General features: G+C 45.7%; 1 protein-coding gene across 4 annotated transcripts in view; it reads left to right on the top strand.

The window, feature by feature from the left end:
• The window catches only part of NKD2 (NKD inhibitor of WNT signaling pathway 2), a 73,567-nt gene extending 56,394 nt beyond the window's left edge, over positions 1–17,173 (top strand). For 3 of the 4 annotated variants that reach the window (XM_038770394.1, XM_038770393.1, XM_038770390.1), the window contains exons 4-10: positions 6,650–6,710; positions 8,605–8,729; positions 10,174–10,269; positions 11,500–11,647; positions 12,907–12,991; positions 13,902–14,029; positions 15,973–17,173. In XM_038770394.1, coding sequence (XP_038626322.1) covers positions 6,650–6,710; positions 8,605–8,729; positions 10,174–10,269; positions 11,500–11,647; positions 12,907–12,991; positions 13,902–14,029; positions 15,973–16,538 — 1,209 coding nt within the window. In that variant the 3' untranslated portion in view covers positions 16,539–17,173. The remainder of the gene's footprint in view (positions 1–6,649; positions 6,711–8,604; positions 8,730–10,173; positions 10,270–11,499; positions 11,648–12,906; positions 12,992–13,901; positions 14,030–15,972) is intronic. The other variant, XM_038770392.1, reaches the window with a different exon arrangement.
• Positions 17,174–19,221: the final 2,048 nt, after the last annotated feature.

The following is a 19,221-nucleotide window of genomic DNA, read 5'->3' as shown; positions in this document are numbered from 1 at the left end:
GTTGGGGAAAATAAGGTGGGAGGAATGAGAGGTTAGGGAAGGCTTCCTGGAGGAGATGTGATACCACCTGTCCTCAGGATGTTTACACACAAAATGCTTTCATGAATCTTAGAGTCTGTCAGTGAGGCCCCCTGGAGAAAGCTAGTAATTTAGGTAGGGAACTTCTAAGCCTTATTAAAAGCACACCTCCTTCAAGAGGCCTTCCCAGACTTAAACCCTCATTTCCTCTGCTCCGTCTCCCTTTCATTAAGATTTGCACCCTTTGTTCACCCCACCCTCAGTCCCACGGCACTTACGCACATATCTGCAATTTATTTATATTAATATCAGTCTCCCCTTGTAGACTGTAAGTCCTTTGTGGGCAGGGAAAGCGTCTAGCAATTCTGCACACAGTAAGCTCTCGATAAACGGATCAACTGATTGGAAGCTGAAATCCCCTCCTGAGAAACGAAGCTGCTCTCCAAACAATTGGAATGAGTTCCAGTCTGAGCATGGCCCAACAAACTGATGCCTTTGAAAAGTCCGGTCAGTTCCTACATGCTTTGAGGGAGGAGGTGAGACCCGAACTCTGTTGAGTAATAAGTGAAGTGTCACCCTGTGCTCACAAAGTGTTTACTCTTAACCCTTTTCAAAGCCCCTTATAAACTAACAGGACTTCCTGAAATGCAGGCACTTGAAGGTCAAAGGTGACTATTGATTGGTAAGAGTCAGTAGCAGGCTGAATTCAATGAGCTTGTGTCTGTTGGGGTGAGAGGGAATTATTGGAAAGCGTGTCTCAAGGTATCAGGGTCAAAAGAGTTGGCAAACATGAAAGCTTCCTCTGTCGATCAGTCAATCAGTGGTATTATTGAATGCTTACTATGTGTAGAGCACTGTACTAAACTCTTGGGAGAGTATAATTCAACAGAATTAGCAGACACTGTTCCCTGCCTATAAGGAGCTTACAGAGTAGAGGGGGAGATAAATATTAACATGAATAAATAAGTAATTTATAATATATAATTTAAAGATCAGGTTATCCTGAACATCTTTTCAGGTGGTTTTAGTTTAAGAATATTCAGATGATTAAGCAGAAAAAAAAATCACAGCACTCCAGAACTGTTTACTCCTTTGAAATGACAATCGGCCAAAATAAAAATGATTCTTTTTCTAATATAATTGGAAGGAGGGTGGGGAAGAGGAAAGAAGGGAAAGAAAACCCAAAACCCTAAAAAATGTCACCTTAAGAAACCTGATCATAGTCTTAAAGCTCCACTGTGAGGGAGATAGGTTTGTTTCTGTGTTGTAGTCGTTTTTAAAATATAGTCACATGGTGTTAAAAAGCACACAGAGCTCTATCAGGGTAGATTTTCATTCTGCATGGAATATCGCTTTCCGTTTTTGTATTTAAGTTCTAAAAAGCCACGATTGTTTAACTGCTATTAGTAAATTTAGTTTCCCAACTTGTCAGAATATGAAAAGAATTAAGCTTTGGAACAGAGGATCTGGAACAATGGCCTACATCGGCTCAAATGGCAATTCAAGGAGTGAGTAGACACCAAGTTTTTTGCTATTTTTCCCTGATTATGTGGGGGGGTTTGGGTGGGAAGTGAATAGGGAGTGAGCAATCTGAGTTGTTTTTGCCTTGGGAGGGGGCAAATTTAGGAATGACAGTACTTTGCTTGTGTAAGAACCGCTAGCATGCTGAGAATAATGTGGAAGACTGAACTTTGATCATCCAAGCATATTTTCCCAACAGGGACTTTGATCACGGAAAGGGGGAAGTCAGCCAGTGGAAAAATGGCTTTGTTTCCCAATAGACCCCTGGAGACCAAGCGGCCTCTGGATTTAGGAAATAGCCGTATCCCATCTGGTTTAGTGGGCAAAACCGAGCCACATTGAAAAGAGCTCTAGCCGGTTTAATAAATTGTAATTAAAGCTGTTGCCCCTTAGGTTTGACTGAAACAACATTAGATGAGGGGGTGGGGGGCTACTTATTTTAACAACGAAAAGCCCTTAATCTCCTTGATGGTAACTTTATGCTCTGCCTCGCTTTAGTTATGTGTTTGGGGTTGGTTCTAGACCCGGTTCTTTCCTAAGGTTTTCAAACGTGTGTGTGTTTGTGCGCATAAATCAGGCCGTTTTAAAATAGGCTTTCCTCTTTTTGCCCGAGTTTCCTGGGAGATGTTCATTCAATCGTATTAAGTGCTTACTGTGTGCAGAGCACTGTACTAAGTGCTTGAGAAAGTACAACAGTAAACAGTGACATTCCCTGCCCACAATGAGCTCACAGTTTAGAGATTCATGGCAGGAAGAAAACTAATCCCTGAGGATCTCAAACTGGGAGGGGATGTGTTTTCGGATCACTGTGAAATGTACTAAACTAAACCAAATTTGTATTGGAAGCAGTTATTTTTCACCAGTTCTCTGTGTCACTTTATCAGCTGGTGTGTGGATAGAGCTTGTGAGAGAGGTGATATATTGTTGGTATTTTTTTTAAGGGAAGTCCAGGAAGAGGTATAGAGGAGGGCCTATCACATTCAAATGAGCATGATTGCCATCACCACTTCTTTCTAGAGGAACCTACATCACACATTTTTGCTCCAGTTACCTCACTAGATTAGCGTTCTCCTTGCCAGAAGCACTTAGTGACTTGCTGGCAAGCAATCAGTAATTTTCTATCAGTAATCTCACTGGCCTGCTGATGGGTCTGCAAGATTCATTGATCCACCACACTGTGGGACTCCTGAAGGCAGGGATTATGTCTATTGTACTCTTCCAAGTGCATAGTATAGTGCTCTGCATACCATAAGCACATTTATTGATTGATAGGAGAGGGGTGGGGAGGGGATCTTATTCCAGATAACCTAATCTTACGGGACGAGAGCGTATTTCTTGGACAATCCCTAAGTTTTTTAAGGCTGCTAGCATTTATCATCATCCCGTTCGTTGTACAGGGAAGGTGACTTAGTGCGGTTAACTCCACAGAGGGAGCAGGTTTTCCTCCTCGACAAAGGTAGATTTTGGTCCAAAATGATGTCTAGTCCTTGTCTCCTTCCTTTCCTGTGTCTGTGGCTGATGTCAATTGGAAGTGGCCCTTTATTTCCCAAGGCCTAGCCCAGTGCCTCTACCAAATCTCTTGATTTTTCAAATCCATCCCAAGACCTCGGAATGTTTAAGAAGCCACTTCTTTTCAGCTTTTTAAAGAATAATTTTCTGTTATCCTTTTATGCCTTGCTGATTGACGCGTGCAGTCTCAAACGGTGGAATTCCTGATAGCCCGATAAGTTTGCCTATTTTTTTTCTGCGCGGAAATGTGGAAACAAAGATCGGTAGTGTTCCCCAGCCCAGCAGGGGTGGGTTTAGGGAGCTGAAGATTTGGCTAATGTCACCAGGTCCTTAGCAATGAAAACCCCCGCGGAATCTGATCTCACTTAAAAGGCTGGTAAAAGGCCCAGCTGAAGGATGCCTAGCAGCGATGCTGCAGCCAGCCTACTCTTCTGTTTGTTTTCCAAGTGCCTATCAGGCTGATCAGAGCCCTTTTCTGTCCTTGGGAAATAGCCCCAGCGTGTAACTGGAGAATAAAATCATTACTGGCTTTCATCAAGAAACAGAATCCCCGATGGCCATGAGCAGGGGTGATGGACTGTGGGACTCCTGTGTCTCCATCTCCCCATCCGTGGCACAGGCACTGAGGAGAGCCCCAGGTCTGGCCCGTTGAGCCCCGTTGGCCCTTGGCTCTCTCCTGGCATACCTCAGAAGGAGAATTTTCTCTTCGCGAGTCTCAAACAGCCCCTGATTCTCCCGGCATCTCTGTCAGGACTCCGAAATTTGGTTTCAAGGAATGGGGCGGTTCATCCCTAAGTACGTGTGTGTTGGAGGTAGGGAGATGGGGGGAGGTTGGGGGGGTTTCAGCTTCAAAAACCGGCCCTCCTCCTGCTCAGGTCTCTGCCACCTCAACTTTACCCAAGTAAAATCCTCCTCCCCTAACTCTATACGCGTCGGTATCTAAATATGTCACATCGTAGAGAAGCAGCGTGGCTCAGTGGAAAGAGCATGGGCTTTGGAGTCAGAGGTCATGGGTTCAAACCCCGGCTCTGCCAATTGTCAGCTGTGTGACTTTGGGCAAGTCGCTTAACTTCTCTGGGCCTCAGCTCCCTCATCTGTAAAATGGGGATTAAGACTGTGAGGCCCCCGTGGGACAACCTGATCACCTTCTAGACTGTGAGCCCACTGTTGGGTAGGGACTGTCTCTATATGTTGCCAACTTGTACTTCCCAAGCGCTTAGTACAGTGCTCTGCACACAGTAAGCGCTCAATAAATACGATTGATTTATTGTAACCTCCCCAGCGCTTAGAACAGTGCTTTGCACATAGTAAGCGCTTAATAAATGCCATCGTTATTATTATTATCTTTAAAAAAATTTTTAATTTTTTTTTTTTTCAAAACAAAATCCATCCTGAAGCAGCCAGGGCCATATTTTGAATCCAATCTGCCTTGCTGCTGCCATCAAACCCCTGGACCCTTCGTAAACATCCCAGTGCCCAAAAGGGGCGGGAAGATGAGGTGGGGGAGGGACCATTCCAGGGAATGTCCTCCTGGGAGGCCTAGATCCTGACAGCTGCTTGCTTGCAGGAGGGGGCCTGGGTGTTGGTTGACAGGGACGGCCTAAGGTGAAACCGTTTTTTGGGATGCAGGGGCAGTGCGGGGAAACAGCTGGAGAACTGAGGATCCTGCCTTCGGAAATCCGTTTGGACTCTGGCCAGAATCAAACTCCGTCGGCATAAGGGTTCTGCTTAGGGATGGAGAGGAGGGTGGAGAGGTTCAGAAAAGGGGGTGGTCACGGGTTTCACAGGATAAAGGATCTTGTCAGGAAGAAATAATCAAACTGGGGAAATGATGCTAGGAAAGCAGTTAAGCATGCTTTGGAAGTATTTACGTTGAAACAACCTTGCTAGGTTTTCCCAAGTTCATCATCACACACCTGACAGAGTCTACCAATGCTTAGGATAAAAGATCTATTCCTTGCCCACGTGTAAACGCTCCTTGTTCTCCATTTCCTTTCGGTCTGTTTCAAGTTGACTTTTCTCTCACGTCTAGTCTTTGCTCCTCGGGAAAGTAAAAATCAAGAAACTTTCATTTGGCAGGAAAATGATTGTCTATAAAATGATCTGCAACTTCTGGAACTAGTTTTACTTTTGTTTTGGTCAGACTGGTTTCTATGAGTAATTTTTTGTACTAGTCAGGTAGGGAAGCAGTGAGACTTAATGGAAAGAGTACGGGCTTGGGAGTCAGAAGTCGTGGGTTCTAATCCTGGCTCTGCCACTTGTCAGCTGTGTGACTTTGGGCAAGTCACTTAACTTTTTTGTGTCTCAGTTACTTCATCTGTAAAATGGGGACTAAGACTGTGAGCCTCACGTGGGACAGCCTGATTACCTTGTATCTACTCCAGTGCTTCGAACAGTGCTTGGCACGTAGTAAGCTCTTAACAAATACGATCATTATTATTATAACTTCAGTGGTCTCTAAAATAGGATTTCAGAATGACAATTTCAGACATTCATTTCCTCCATCTTTTAGTTTCTACTTACTGATCTTTCCCTGAGCCTTGATGGGTTCTTGGCTGAGGCATGATATGGAAATGTTTGATGATTCTGTTTTCCATGACTGATTCTGCAATAAGCCAATAGAACTGGTGTGCATTCCTCTTCAGAAGGCAGGCACGAATGGTGAGCTAATACTTGTTGGTGCCTATTAAATGCTTAGTACGTGTTAAACTCTGGAACTAGATATATGGTTATAAGATTGGACACAGAGTCCCAATCCCACCCACGTGCTCACAATCAATCTTATCCTCATTTTACAGGTGGGGAAACTGAGGCCCAGAAAGGCTAAGTGACTTGCCCAAAGTCACCGAATAGGTCAGTGGCAGAGCTAGGATTCGAATCAGGGAACTCTTGACTTTCGGGACCTTCCTCTTTCCATTAGGCTCCCGATCCCTTCTGTCTTTAGACAGTCTCAAAAGTCCATACAAGCCCTCTCCTTCCACCTCCCCCTACCAGGGAACGGGTTGGACTCCGAGAAATTCAGTGATCCCAGATTTGCAATCAGCGGCCTCCTTGGAAGGGAGATTCAGTCGATGTCTTTTTGAAGTTTAAGAAGCTGGACTGGAGAGGAATGAGAATCAGATTTGCAGTCCAGATTTCCTAGCTCCTCCATTCCCTCCTGCCTTTTCTTTTCCTCCGTTTCTCATCAAAGCTTGATCCGATTTCGCAAGGGGCGGTGGGAAAGGGAAAGGGCCCGTTGCCTAGGGTAAAACCCCCGTTCATTTGGAGTCAAAGATCAGCGAAGCCCATTTGTGTGAATCATCTTCAGAAGAATGGATTCCGACGATATAATGGGGTATGTGTGGTATTTTGATTTCTGAAACATCTGAAACTTGAATGAGGCATAAAGGATTTGGCAGTTGTTAAAACTTTTGGATGCGGAGAGTGTAACACAATAACCCCGTGCAGATGTTCAGTCCCTAGAATGGGACTTGTTCCCAGATCTCACGTCTCGGAGCCCTCGGATGTAGGAAATGCTTCTGCCTGGAACTGTTTGTTTTCAGCGGATCTGCAGCTGAGGGCCTGACAGTTGCCTCACAGCTATACCTTCTTCTTCGTGCAGGAGCTACTGAACGGAGAGCTGAAAGAAGGACATTTTCGGGAAGACCAATGTCCCCTGGAGGGTGAGTGCTTGCCCCTGCTATGTGAGATGGGAAATGCAAACGTTCTCCTTTTTCTAGAGCATTTTTTTCTGGTATTTGTCAAGAGTTTACTATGTGTCAAACTCCGTAAGCGCTGGGGGAGATACAAGTTAATTAGGTTGGACAGTCGCTGTTGCACATGGGGCTCACAGTGTAAGTAACAATCAATCGTATTTGTTGAGCACTTACTGTGTGCAGAGCACTGTACTAAGCGCTTGGGAAGTACAAGTTGGCAACATATAGAGACAGTCCCTACCCAACAGTGGGCTCACAGTCTAAAAGGGGGAGACAGAGAACAAAACCAAACATACTAACAAAATAAAATAAATAGAATAGATATGTACAAGTACATATGTACAGTTGTAACAATTAATGGCATTTATTGAGTGCTTACTATGTGCAGAGCACTGTACTAAGTGCTTATAAGAGCACAATGCAACAGAATTTGCAGTTACTCTCCCTGCCCTCAATGAGTTTACAGTCCAGAGGGAGAGACAGACATTAATATGAATAAGTAATTTAAGTAGCGGGAGAACTGAACTGAGGCCCAGAGAAGGTAAATAACTTGCCCATTGTCACAGCAGGCATCTGGCAGAGCTGGGATTAGAACCCAAGTTCTCTGGCTCATAGTGCTCTTTCCACCAGGCCACACTGCTTCTGCATTTGCCAGTCCTTTTTTCCAGATTATTTTTCTCCTCTGCGTTAGCAGCTCTATGGCCCTTTAATAACTTGTGGGAAATCTACAGGTCCGTTAACTTTCTGATAAACCGCATTTTAGGCTAAGCCAGATGAGTTTCTTGGCTAAAAGAGGCACGCCAGTCTCGCAAAATCAAGGGGGTGTGGCCAACCGAGCTGCTTCTGGTGTCTGCTTTCCAAATATTAGCAAGAAGCCGAGTAGCCTAGTGGGTAGAGCACAGGCCTGGAGTCAGAAGGACCTGGGTTCTAGTCCTGGCTCCACCACCTGTTTGCTGTGACCGTGGGCAAGTCACTTCACTTCTCTGGGCCTCAGTTACCTCATCCGTAAAATGGGGATTAAGACTGTAGGCCCCACGTGGGACATAGACCGTGTCCAATCTGATTATCTCGTATAGACCCCAGTGCCTGACATATAGTAAGTGCTTAACAAATACCATAGAAATAGCTGTTCCATTCTCTTAACAATTAATAATGCCTATAAGGAGTTTAGCATCACCTTAATTTTAATCTACGGTTTTGTGATGGGTAGTTACCTCCTTCCCTGGGTTCTAATCCCAGCTCCACTACTTGTCTGCTGTGTGACCTCGGGCAATTCACTTAACTTCTCTGTGCCTCAATTCTCCTGTTTTCCCTCCTACTTAGACTGTGAGCCCCATAAGGGACTCGCTTGTGTTTAACCTAATTAACCTGTATCTAGCCCAGTGCTTAAAACAGTGTTTGACAGGTGATAAGCGCTTAACAAATACCATTAAAAAAAAAAGTCTGGGGACAATGGTATTCCAACTCCTTGAGCTATGGGGGGCTTTTTTTTTTTTACTTTTCCCACTCAGTGAGAGGAGAGCAGGTTTCTCTGGTTGGAATCCCTAAGCAGTCACTCCCAACCCCTGAACCGTGATGGCATTGTATACCTATCCTTAAACTCTGATCTCCCCTGCCCCCTCAACAACGTGTATTTTATTGTCTTTCCCCCCCCCACTGGATCATAATCTCCTTGAGGGCAGGGATCTTATCTACTAACTCTTTACACCCTCAAGCTCCTGCTACAGTGTTGTCTGCATAGGAGAAGCCCTCAATGAATTCTATTAATCGTTGGCTCCCATTCTAGGACATTTTGGGGGGGCTGAATGAGAAAAAGAGGTGCAAGAACTCTCATACGTCTTCTCTTCCCTTTGCCTTTCAGTGATCCTTCCGCCTGAAAAAGAAGCATGTGAGGGCTACTTACAATCCCTGAATGCAGAAGAAGGAGAAAAACTAGTAAATAAGGATGCCAGTCGAGGAACAGGGAAGAAGCGGTTAAACATTGAGGTATGTCTTTCCCCATCCTACTTTAAACTTGCCCCCTTCTTTATGCATTCATTCATGAGGGTGTTCTTGAGTGCCCAATTGGAGAACAGTCAAGATGTCCTCCAGTTCTTTAGCAGTCTGCATCGTATTCCAGCCCAATACGGAATAAGCTTTGAAGTTGTCATAGTGGGAGGAATGTAGATCCTGCTGTGGAATTTTGCTAAAGTACACATGTTGAATGAAATTCTGGGAATTCAGGACTGTGCCTAACTCTAAACACACAACTCCACAGAAGAAATAAAAATCAAAGTCAGCAAACAGTTTAGCATCCATCCCTAAGCCTAAGGAGCTCAGGACCATATGAGATAAATCAGTGGTCCCCAAAACAGAAAACAGCCATTTTTCTGCATGGGAGGTATTCCTGGCTCGCAAAAGTTCACATAGTAATAATAATAATAATAATAATAATAGTGGCATTTAGTAAGCGCTTACTACGTGCAAAGCACTGGTCTAAGCACTGGGGAGGTTACAAGCTGATCAGGTTGTCCCATGGGAAGCTCACAGTTTTCATCCCCATTTTACAGATGAGGTAACTGAGGCACAGAGAAGTTAAGTGGCTTGCCCAGCGTCACACAGCTGACAGTGTGTGGAGCCAGCATTTGAACCCATGATCTCTGACTCCAAAGCCCGGGCTCTTTCCACTGAGCCATGCTGTTGTGTCACCTTCTCTTTGGAACAGTCTCCTTTCACAGATAACCTACACCTCAATCACCACACTGGCTTGCAGTTTCCTTGTCAGGGGGAATGGAGAGGCCAGTGTCCAGAGGACTTTTTCCAGACCGAAACTCTGTTTCCATATTCAATGGCCTTAAATCTATGCAAACAGCCTCACTTAGACTTTTCTTCTTTTATAAAATGGGGCATCTCGGATTTCTGCAGTCCTTGAGGCTAATCTGACTTCTGACCTAGTGTTCCCTTAGTACTTTCCTAGAAACTGTCTTTAGTCCCTGACCCTTAAACTGAATTGAATATTTAGTGGAAATAACCCCCCAAAAAGATCAAACACAGTTCAAGAAGTTTTATATACCCAAAATAGCTTTGGGAGCTGGGTGCGTTCTCAAGAAAACTCTTCATTTATCCCTTTCCAAAGGGTAAATACATCCCACTAATTTTGGGGTAGTTTTTTTTTAACAGTACTTCAATATACTTCTTGAGTGTTTACTATGTGCAGGGCACCGTACTAAGCACTTGGGAGAATACAATATAGTAGAGTTGGTAGACATGTTCCCTGCCCACAGCGAGCTTTCAGTCCAAGGCAGCTAAGCACTTACTGTGTGCTACTGTGTGTCTGTACCATACTTGCTTCTGAACCACCAAGTTAAGCAAACATCCAACAGAGGATCTTTTTTTTTTAACCCCCTGACCCTTCCCCCTACTTAACCAAAAAAATATTCCTCATTTGCAGGAACTCCAATGTGATGTGTCGGTGGAAGATGACAATCGTCAAGAATGGACCTTTACGCTCTATGACTTTGACAACAGTGGAAAAGTAACCAAAGAGGTACCATTGATCTTGATCCCATTTAAGACCCAAAAAGCGCTTATTTAACCTACTAGAATAAGGCCTGCACCACTGGCATATTTCTGCTTTAAGCAGCCTTGATTTCCTCAACAGGAACCCATAAGGACCAACTGACAGTTCAGTAGCTGGTGTTGTTTTCAGGGGATTTCCATCCCTTTCTCCCTCCTGCGGGTGGTCCTGGTTGGGCAGAAGGTTTTGGAATAGATGATTGGGGCTCTGAGTTTTATGCACTTTGTCTGTGGCATTAGGAGGCAGGAAAGAGAGTAGTAATAATAATAATAATAATGGTATTTGTTAAGCACTTACTAATGTGCCAGGCAAGGCAGCGTTTTGTTCTCTGTCTCCCCCTTTTAGACTGTGAGCCCACTGTTGGGTAGGGACTGTCTCTATATGCTGCCAATTTGTACTTCCCAAGCACTTAGTACAGTGCTCTGCACATAGTAAGCACTCAATAAATACGATTGATGATGATGATGATGTAGGGCTCCCGGTCTCAATCCCCATTTTCCAGATGAGGTAATTGAGGCCCAGAGAAGTGACTTGCCCACGCTGCTTCTCACTCTATTACTGTAGAATGAAGATACTGCAGTTATTTGTGAATTATCATTGCTCAGAGAACCAGATCTCTTTAAATTTCAGTGCCCATAAGGTATAGTTGTTTTTAATGGTTTTTGTCAATCGCTATGTGCCAGGCCCTGTACTAAGGTCTGGGGTAGGGTACAAGCTAATCAGGTTGGACACAGTCCCTTTTCACAGTCTGTAGTCCCCATTTTCCAGATGAGGTAACTGAGGTCCAGAGAAGAGAAGTGACTGGCCCAAGGTCACACAGCAGACAAGCGGTAGAGCTGGGATTAGAACCCAGGTCCTTCTTACTCCCAGGCCTGTTTTTCTTTCCCTGAGGCCACGCAGTTACGCCCAGCCAACAGGTACACTAATGTGGTTTTGTAAACGCAAGGCTCAAAATCCCAGTTACAGATTCTCAGGGATAACCTACACTCCGAACTCTTTCCTTGCCTCTCCAGTTACAGTTCCCTTCAGAGCCACCCGAGTGTGCGGTGACAGATTTAGTGATCGTGAGTTGGAGTGAAAGCGGAAAAAACAAAGGGAGGGAAGTGTATTCCTAATTGGAGCATTTCATTTTTAATAGCTTTTTTCTTTTGAGATCCATCAGCGGCTTCTGCTATCTCACGCTTCGCTTCCCTTGCCCAGGATATGTCCAGTTTAATGCACACCATTTACGAAGTCGTGGATGCGTCGGTGAACCATTCCTCTCACAGCAGTAAAACGCTCAGAGTGAAGCTGACGGTCAGCCCGGAGCCCTCTGGGAAAAGGAAGGGGGGTCTCGGCTCCGGACAAGGTAATTTCATCGGGTTGAGCCGTGAGCTCAGTCCTTTTGGCTATAACGTGTTTGTTCATTAGGCGATTTGGAGAGCTAGGATTAGAACCCAGGTCGTCCTGATTCCCAGGCCTCTGCTGTATCCGCTAGACCGTGCTGCTGGGGTACCGTAGCACCGCTCTGAATTGCTGTAATTTTGCTATAATGCAACAGGCAGGTAAAGTCCATCAGTTTATAATATTTATCGAGCACCTACCGTGTGGTAAGCACTGCGTTGAACACTTGGGAGAGTTTAACAGAATTAGTAGATGTGATCCCTGCTCTCGATGAGCTGACAACTTAGTGGAGGAGACAGAAACTAAAAGAAATTACAGATAGGAGGAGGCAATGGAGTATCAGTGTTCAGAACAGTGCTTGGCACCTGGTAAGTGCTTAACAAATACCATCATCATCATCATCATAAAAATATGTACATAAGTGCAGTGCGGGTACTGTGGTTACCTGAGTGTTGAGGCAATGCAGAAATGCTGAAGTAGCATTTGGGGGGAATTTGCTTGGCCTAATAGAATAAGTGCAGAACAGAGAGTCAGGAGACGTAGATTCTAGTCCCCACCGCCCCCCTTGCCTGCTTTGTGACCCCGTGCCTCAGTTTCCCCACCTGTTAAATGGAACTAAAAAAACCTGTTCCGCTCACTGTGGGACAGAGATGCTGTGTGACTAACTAGCATCTACTTGGGGCTTAGCTCAGTGCTTGACACATAGTATGTGCCTAATAGCATCATCGCTCTTATTCTCAGAAACTGATTTTAAATTTACAAAGTCCCCCGAGGTGATAAAGAGCAATTTCATGTGTTTGATAAGTGTCAAAGAAATAAACCAGGTAATAGTATTATTATTAATAATTATAATAATGCTAATAATAATAATTGTGGCATTGGTTAAGCACTATGTGTCAAGCGCTATGCTAAGTGTTGGGGTGGAGATCAGACAACTATTCCTGTCCTGTATGGCACTGACTACTAGTTCACTTCAAATTCTAGGCCTGCAAAGCCTGACACAAAATGTGTAAGGCTTTTTCCTTTACAACCTTCTTGAATTTCACCTCCTGTGACACAGCACCCGGGTGCTCATTCACTTATTTTTGAACCATCTGTCCCACAGCCCCTAGCTTCCAATTTTTTTGACCGGGGGTTGGAGGTTTTCAGGACCCTAAATGCCTCTAGGCCAACTGCCATGGAACTGCCTTGCATTCTAAGCAAGTCCTTTCTTCCATCCTTCAGATCGGGAAACGAGTCGCTGTAAAACCGAAGGGGAGCATGCTGAGGAGATGAGGACGGCAGACAAAAGGCTGTCTGCCCACGTCAGGTATTCGAAACAGTTAGCAAAGTCCGCGGCTCAGATTGCAGAAAGCCCACGCACAGCACTGTGCTTCATTTTCCTTTTTAAGAGCAATATCAAATGGCTCATCCCCTGGAACCATTTCTCTGGTGCTCTTTCAAGATAAAAGGTCACCTAGACCAGTGTTTTCCCACTGGGTCCATCTGTCTATCCTGGGAAGTGTCCAGATGTGGCCTGTACTTTTTCCTGCCGCCGTCTTTACAATTCCACCCTCAGGCCCAGACCCTCCCACATGCCTTGAGAAAGCAGAAGGGTGGTTCAAAAGTTAAAAATGCTTCAAAAGCCGGACTCTCGATACCTAGCTCTGACTGGAAATGGTATCTCCCCAAACTTTCCTGTCAGACTTTCCAGGAGACGGAGAGACTTTGCCTTAGGTTGCCCCTTCTTCTTCTCCAGCAAAATTAACGTGCCACTTCCGGGCCGGAAGGGCATTTCTCTCTCTCGATCTCTGAAGCTAAAACATCTGCCCAATCAATCAATCAGTCGTATTTATTGAGCGCTTACTGTGTGCAGAGCACTGTACTAAGCGCTTGGGAAGTACAAGGGAAGTACAAGTTGGCAACAAGTTGCCCAAGTAATCCTTATTCCTTCTCTTTCACCCTGCCCATTCTGAGGCTCTGCAGCAGCCATCCCAGCATTCTCAACCCCTGAGGAAACTCATCGGCGGCAAGCCTCTGCTGACTGAGACTGGCCAATGGTCCCTCAGCGGGATGAGGCAATTAAATATCCACAAAATGACTTTGGGTGTTTTCCTGTTGATTAGGGCAGGGCAGCTCTGTTCTTCAAGACAGCAGCACCTTAGTGAGCCCTTTCGGGCTTCTCATTGTGTTCCCCTCCACCCCCATGCGCCGTAGTGATGTCACTTTTCTTCACCCAGAAGGCCCAACCCCGACCACCACCACTACGGCGTGCGGGAGCAGTACTGTGTGGACGAGAACACTGAGAGGAGGAACCATTACCTCGATCTTGCTGGAATTGAGAACTACACTTCCAAATTCGGGCCAGGTGAGCTCCCCTAAAGCAGAGCCAGAGAGATAACCAACCCTCCTTGAAAGGCAGGTATCCTTTGCCTCAGAGGCAAGAATCAAGTTTGATGTTCTGCAGGCTCCTTTCAAGATGAAATAACATTTCATCTTGAAGACTTTCTTGAAAGGAAAACAATTGGCACCTGAATTAAGCAGGCTACAGGGCTGAGTTCAATGCCCTCTCTCTGGTCTCCCCCGGGGTGTGTAGCTACAGATGTTAGCCCCTACACACACACACCCTGTCAATCAGTAGGTCAATCATATCTATTGAGCGCTTACTAGGTGCAGAGCATTGTACTATGCTCTTGAGAGAGTACAATATTAGACATTCTAGATGGGAGATGGAAGTTACAGATATGCAGATAATTGTTGTGGGGCTGGGAGGGGGATGAATAAAGGGAGCAAGTTAGGGTGACTCAGAAAGGAATGGGAGAAGAGGAAAGAAGGGCTTAGTCTGCCCCAAGTCACTTACATCAGCACTCCTCACTCCCCGCATCCCTCTATTGACCTGGAAGTAACAAAAGTGGGTTAGGCAATGGAAAGCAATGACATCATGCAAAACCTTTTGCAGAAATCCACAGGGGTCACCATGACCCCCAATCTGTGCCAGAGCCGTCAATTTCCACTCCCGGATTCCGTTAGACATGAGTCCGGGGTCTGAACCACGGGAGGAGCTGAGGAAGTGAAGAGAGACTGGTGCTAAAAAGAAAAATACACAGAGGTGTCCAGTGCTCCTACTGACCTATAGGACAGACCAACCGAAACCAAAAGCCAGGGAAAGGGCTATCCTTGGCCACACCTGCTCTCATTCGTTCATTTAATTGCATTTATTGAGCGCTTGCTTATTTACTTACAGCACGGGAGAGTACAGTACCACAATAAACACACACATTCCCAGCCCACAAAGAGCTTACAGTCTAGGGGGACCAACCTTAAAGTTCCAATTTTGGCGGAAGCCAGAGGGTCCTTGAACACGTCTCCAGGTCCGTCTAGACACCCAGAGCCCAAATCCGGTGGTTGAACCACCTGTAGATATGGTTAAAGGCTGGACTGACCCCGTAAAGGCCCTAAGAGCACCCGGAAGCTCAGCCCTGATTCTTGACCTCCCTCTGCCAGCCAAGTTAGCCAGAATAAAAAAAAAAGTCCTCACAGAGCTCTCCATCGAGGTGACAAGATCCACGCTTGAGGTGAGTGGGACTTTCCTCCTGGAGGGGCCAACTGCCTTCCCTTTCCCTAGCGACAGGCCTGTTTTCCCCATCCTTCAGGACAGTGCCCTTGGGGCTCCACTGACCATCTTCTGTAGCCTCAGTGTCTAAATAAGGGTGAAGAGAGAACCCCTCCCAACGAAAAGGGAGGAATGGCATATTCTTCTCCAACAGGATTTTGGGAAAATTTGCTATGGGATTAGAACCTCCCCCCCAAAAAAAGCTTTCAGAACAAGCAAGGCTGCTCTTCTGTAAGCTAGATCCCGTTTTGTCGCAGAAACTGGCACAAAGCAAATTCTCAGAGAGTCTGTCTCCCCCTCTAGACTGTAAACTCAATGCAGGTAGGAAACGTGTGTTATATAGTTGCATTGTATTCCCCCAAGCGCTTAATGCAGTGCTCTGCACACTGTAAGCACTGAGTAAATACAACTGACCTGGGGGAAGTTGCTTAGCCTCCCTGAGCCTCAGTCTCCTCAGCTGCAAAATGGTTCTTAATGCTACTTCCCTGTCCCTTCAAGGGAGAGAGAGGGGGAGATATATATATATAGAGAGAGAGAGAGAGAGTGTGTGTCTGTGTGTGTATAGGAGGAGGAGGAATGGAAGAGAAACTGAGAGGAATGTTCCAAAGCACCTTTAAATACAAGATGGCATGCCGTTGATGTCAGTGAAGTCTGTCGCCCCAGCCCGGACTGATGCCTCATTTGCCTTGCATTTTCAGGTTCCCCTCCAACACCGCCCAAGCAGGACCACCACGGGAAGGGCAGCCATGCCCAGAGCCACCCTCGCCCACAGGAAGCAGACGCCCACCCCGGTCACCACAGGAGGTCCCAGGTGCTGGCCGAGTACCCGGGGCCGCCGGCCGAGCCCCCGGCCCGGGCCTGGGAGGGGCCGCAGCGGCTGAGGGGCCAGGAGAGGCCCTTCCTCAAGTCGCCCAAGGGCTCCGGGAAAAACCCGGCCTCGGTGGGCGGAAACGGCGGGCCCAAGTCGGCCAAAGCGCCCAGCTATTACGGGCCCGGGCCGCCCGTCCAAGCAGGGCTGGACGGCTACCACCTCCAGCAGCAGCTGTATGGCCACAAGAAATCCCGGCAGAAGGCCAAAGAGGCCCACTCCCCGCTCAGAGCCACTCACGCCCAGCCCACCGTCTTGGAGCATGAGGTCACGCGAGACCTCCCCCCGGTGCTGACCAACGAGGGCTACGTCATTCCCGTGATCCAGAGACATGAGCATCATCACCACCATGAACATCACCATCACCACCATTACCACCACTACCACCAGTCCTGAGGAAGAGGGACCGGGCTGCTTCAATCCTTGGGGACGGACAGAGCCGGGGAATTTCCAGGATTAGGCTGTCGCACTTCCTTTTTCCAGAAGGCGCCGAAACGATACCTGTTTTCCACCTAAAAAAAGACAACCAACAACAAAACATTCAGATTTACACGAGGATATCCTTTCCTTTATACACAAAATTCAGCTCTAGATCTCAGGTGTACGAGCAGTTTGGAAGCTGCACCCAGATACTCTCCAGAGAAATCCTTGTTTTTTTTAATACTGTAAAACTAACGATGTTTTTAATGAACATGTTTGATGCCACTGCTGTTTTTCAGTTATAATACTGTTTTATGTAATCCATAAAAATCATATATATTTGTAGAGAAAAAAAACTTTATACCTGCTTCTGTTTATAATTCCAAAGAGAGGCCTTCTTTTTTGGTAAAAATAATCTCGGTCCCAATGTTCTTCAGCTATTTTCCTCACAGCTTTGGGGCTTCCTATTGGTGCTCACACAAAAATTTCTTTTGTACAAGTCAGTAGTTATCCTATGAGCATGTACTATATATTGCAGGAGTGAATGTAACGCTGTAACCTTTGAAAATAATTTATTCATTATTAAATCCCAACGCCGATGGATTTACTTACACACCTTTTCTGTGGTATGTATGGGTGGGGGTGACTTGTTTTGGATATGTCACGTAAAGCACTGAATGTGGGGAAGAAAGAAGTGTAGCTGAGGGGGGGGTCGTTGTTTGCGTGAGTGTGGAAAACCTAATCCAGGTGCAACGGTTTTGGACAGGGAATGCCTCTACTAACTCTGTTTCCATTGTGCTCTCCTAAGCGCTTAGTACAGTTCTCTGCAGACAGTAAGCTCTCAATAAATATGATTAACTGAACAGAATCTGCAGCAGGGGGAACAGGAAGAGGAAAGACACGTGCAGCCTCTGACTTGGAACCTTTTGGTGGTAAAGAAATCCTCTGAAGGCAACAGAGGAAAACAACCCCTACGTAACAAGGGAAAGAAGGTATCTCTTTCCTAATTAAAAAACAGCATGGGATGAGTGGGGTGGGGAAGAGAAGACTGATATTATTCCTGCTTCTGCCACTGCGAGTCAACTGAAGCAAGCCATGTTTACTTTCTTGGCTTCAATATCCTCATCTGTGAAATGGGGACAACTACATTCCTTCCTGGAGTTTTCAGGGCTACGGTTAGAGTGAGCGTCCGTCAGGGGAAAAAACAGGACGTAAATGCACTGCAAAACGTCCCTCCATCGTGGGAAGGAGCGTGGCTCAGTGGAAAGAGCCCGGGCTTGGGAGTCAGAGGTCATGGGTTCTAATCCCTGCTCTGCCACTTGTCAGCTGTGTGACGTTGGGCAAGTCACAACTTCTAGGAGCCTCAGTTACCTCATCTGTAAAATGGGGATTAAGACTGTGAGCCCCAGGTGGGACAACCTGATCACCTTGTATTCTCCCCCAGTGCTTAGAACAGTGCTTCGCACATAGTAAGCACTTAACAAATGCCATTTGCATTATTATTATTATATATTTAACTTCCTTACCTTCCCCCTTCGAACCATAACTCTTTCCTGGTAAGGAGAGGTCAAATTGACATCTGGACTTCAAAATCGAAATCCTGGCTGGGGCTTTGTGTGACGTTAGATTCCTGACCCCTAGAAAGTGTTAAATGAGCAATCGAGGCATGTAGTTTCCCAAGGAAAAGGTAGAGGTTGGTTGTGTTTGTTGTGTTGTGTTTGAAGGGTGAGGGATGGAACTTGGGCCTTGCTCAAATGCTTCAGTGTTTCCCTTCTCTAGGTGTACTCATGTGTGAAGAGAAATGTTTCACTGGAATACTGCAGAATTCCTAAGAAACTGTGGGCATATATAAAATGTGAAACCGTTTTAAAAATGGAGTGTTCACATACAGGATCAGAGTATTTCCAGGTGGATACAGCTATATTGACTCTACAGCCATGTGACAAGCAGCTATACATTATGCAGAGAACAGAGCTGACTGTTTACATCCATTTATCTAGAAATCTAAGTTAATCTATATGTAGACATACCTGACTCAGAATTTAGAGGTGAAGTTTGGTTCTTTCCATCCTGCTGCTCTCAAAGAAAAATGGCAATGGACTTAAGGTGGTGGGAATACATTGTTTCAGATGTGGTTGGATCGCGTGGACCAGGTTCTGTGATGGAAAGCCTAGATGTTTGGAAAGAAATGAAATTAGCGAGGAAGGCAAAGCCAGTGTTTTCGCCCCCATTCTATACTGAATCATGTCCCAAGGGTCATGGCCATTAGTTGTAAGTAAAATTCCAAAGGCAGGCAATGGCTGGAATCGGTTTCCCTGCCAGGTTAATGGAACAGCAATCCAACTGGGGTCCTCCCCATTTTTAAACTTTAACTCTCTCATTCCCATGGTATTTCTGGGGGTGCCCAGGCAGTGAGGATTGTTCACTGTTCTTGCAAATTGTATCCTATGATAAGAAAGGCGTTCATATCGTTACTGTATGGATATTTTTGTAAAAAAAAAAATGCTCTATGTGGCTGTATTGGATTTCACTTAAACTGTATAGTATTATTGTACATGACCTAAATAAATGCATTCTTTATTTAGTGCCAGAAGATTTATTGAGTGCCAGCTAGGCATGGAAGGCCTTCAAAGCTCTGTTGTTTTACCAAGCTTGGGAA

Source organism: Tachyglossus aculeatus, chromosome X3 (assembly GCF_015852505.1).
Source record: "Tachyglossus aculeatus isolate mTacAcu1 chromosome X3, mTacAcu1.pri, whole genome shotgun sequence".
Taxonomy (NCBI): Eukaryota; Metazoa; Chordata; class Mammalia; order Monotremata; family Tachyglossidae; genus Tachyglossus; species Tachyglossus aculeatus.
This window is presented reverse-complemented; position numbering and strand designations above follow the sequence as displayed.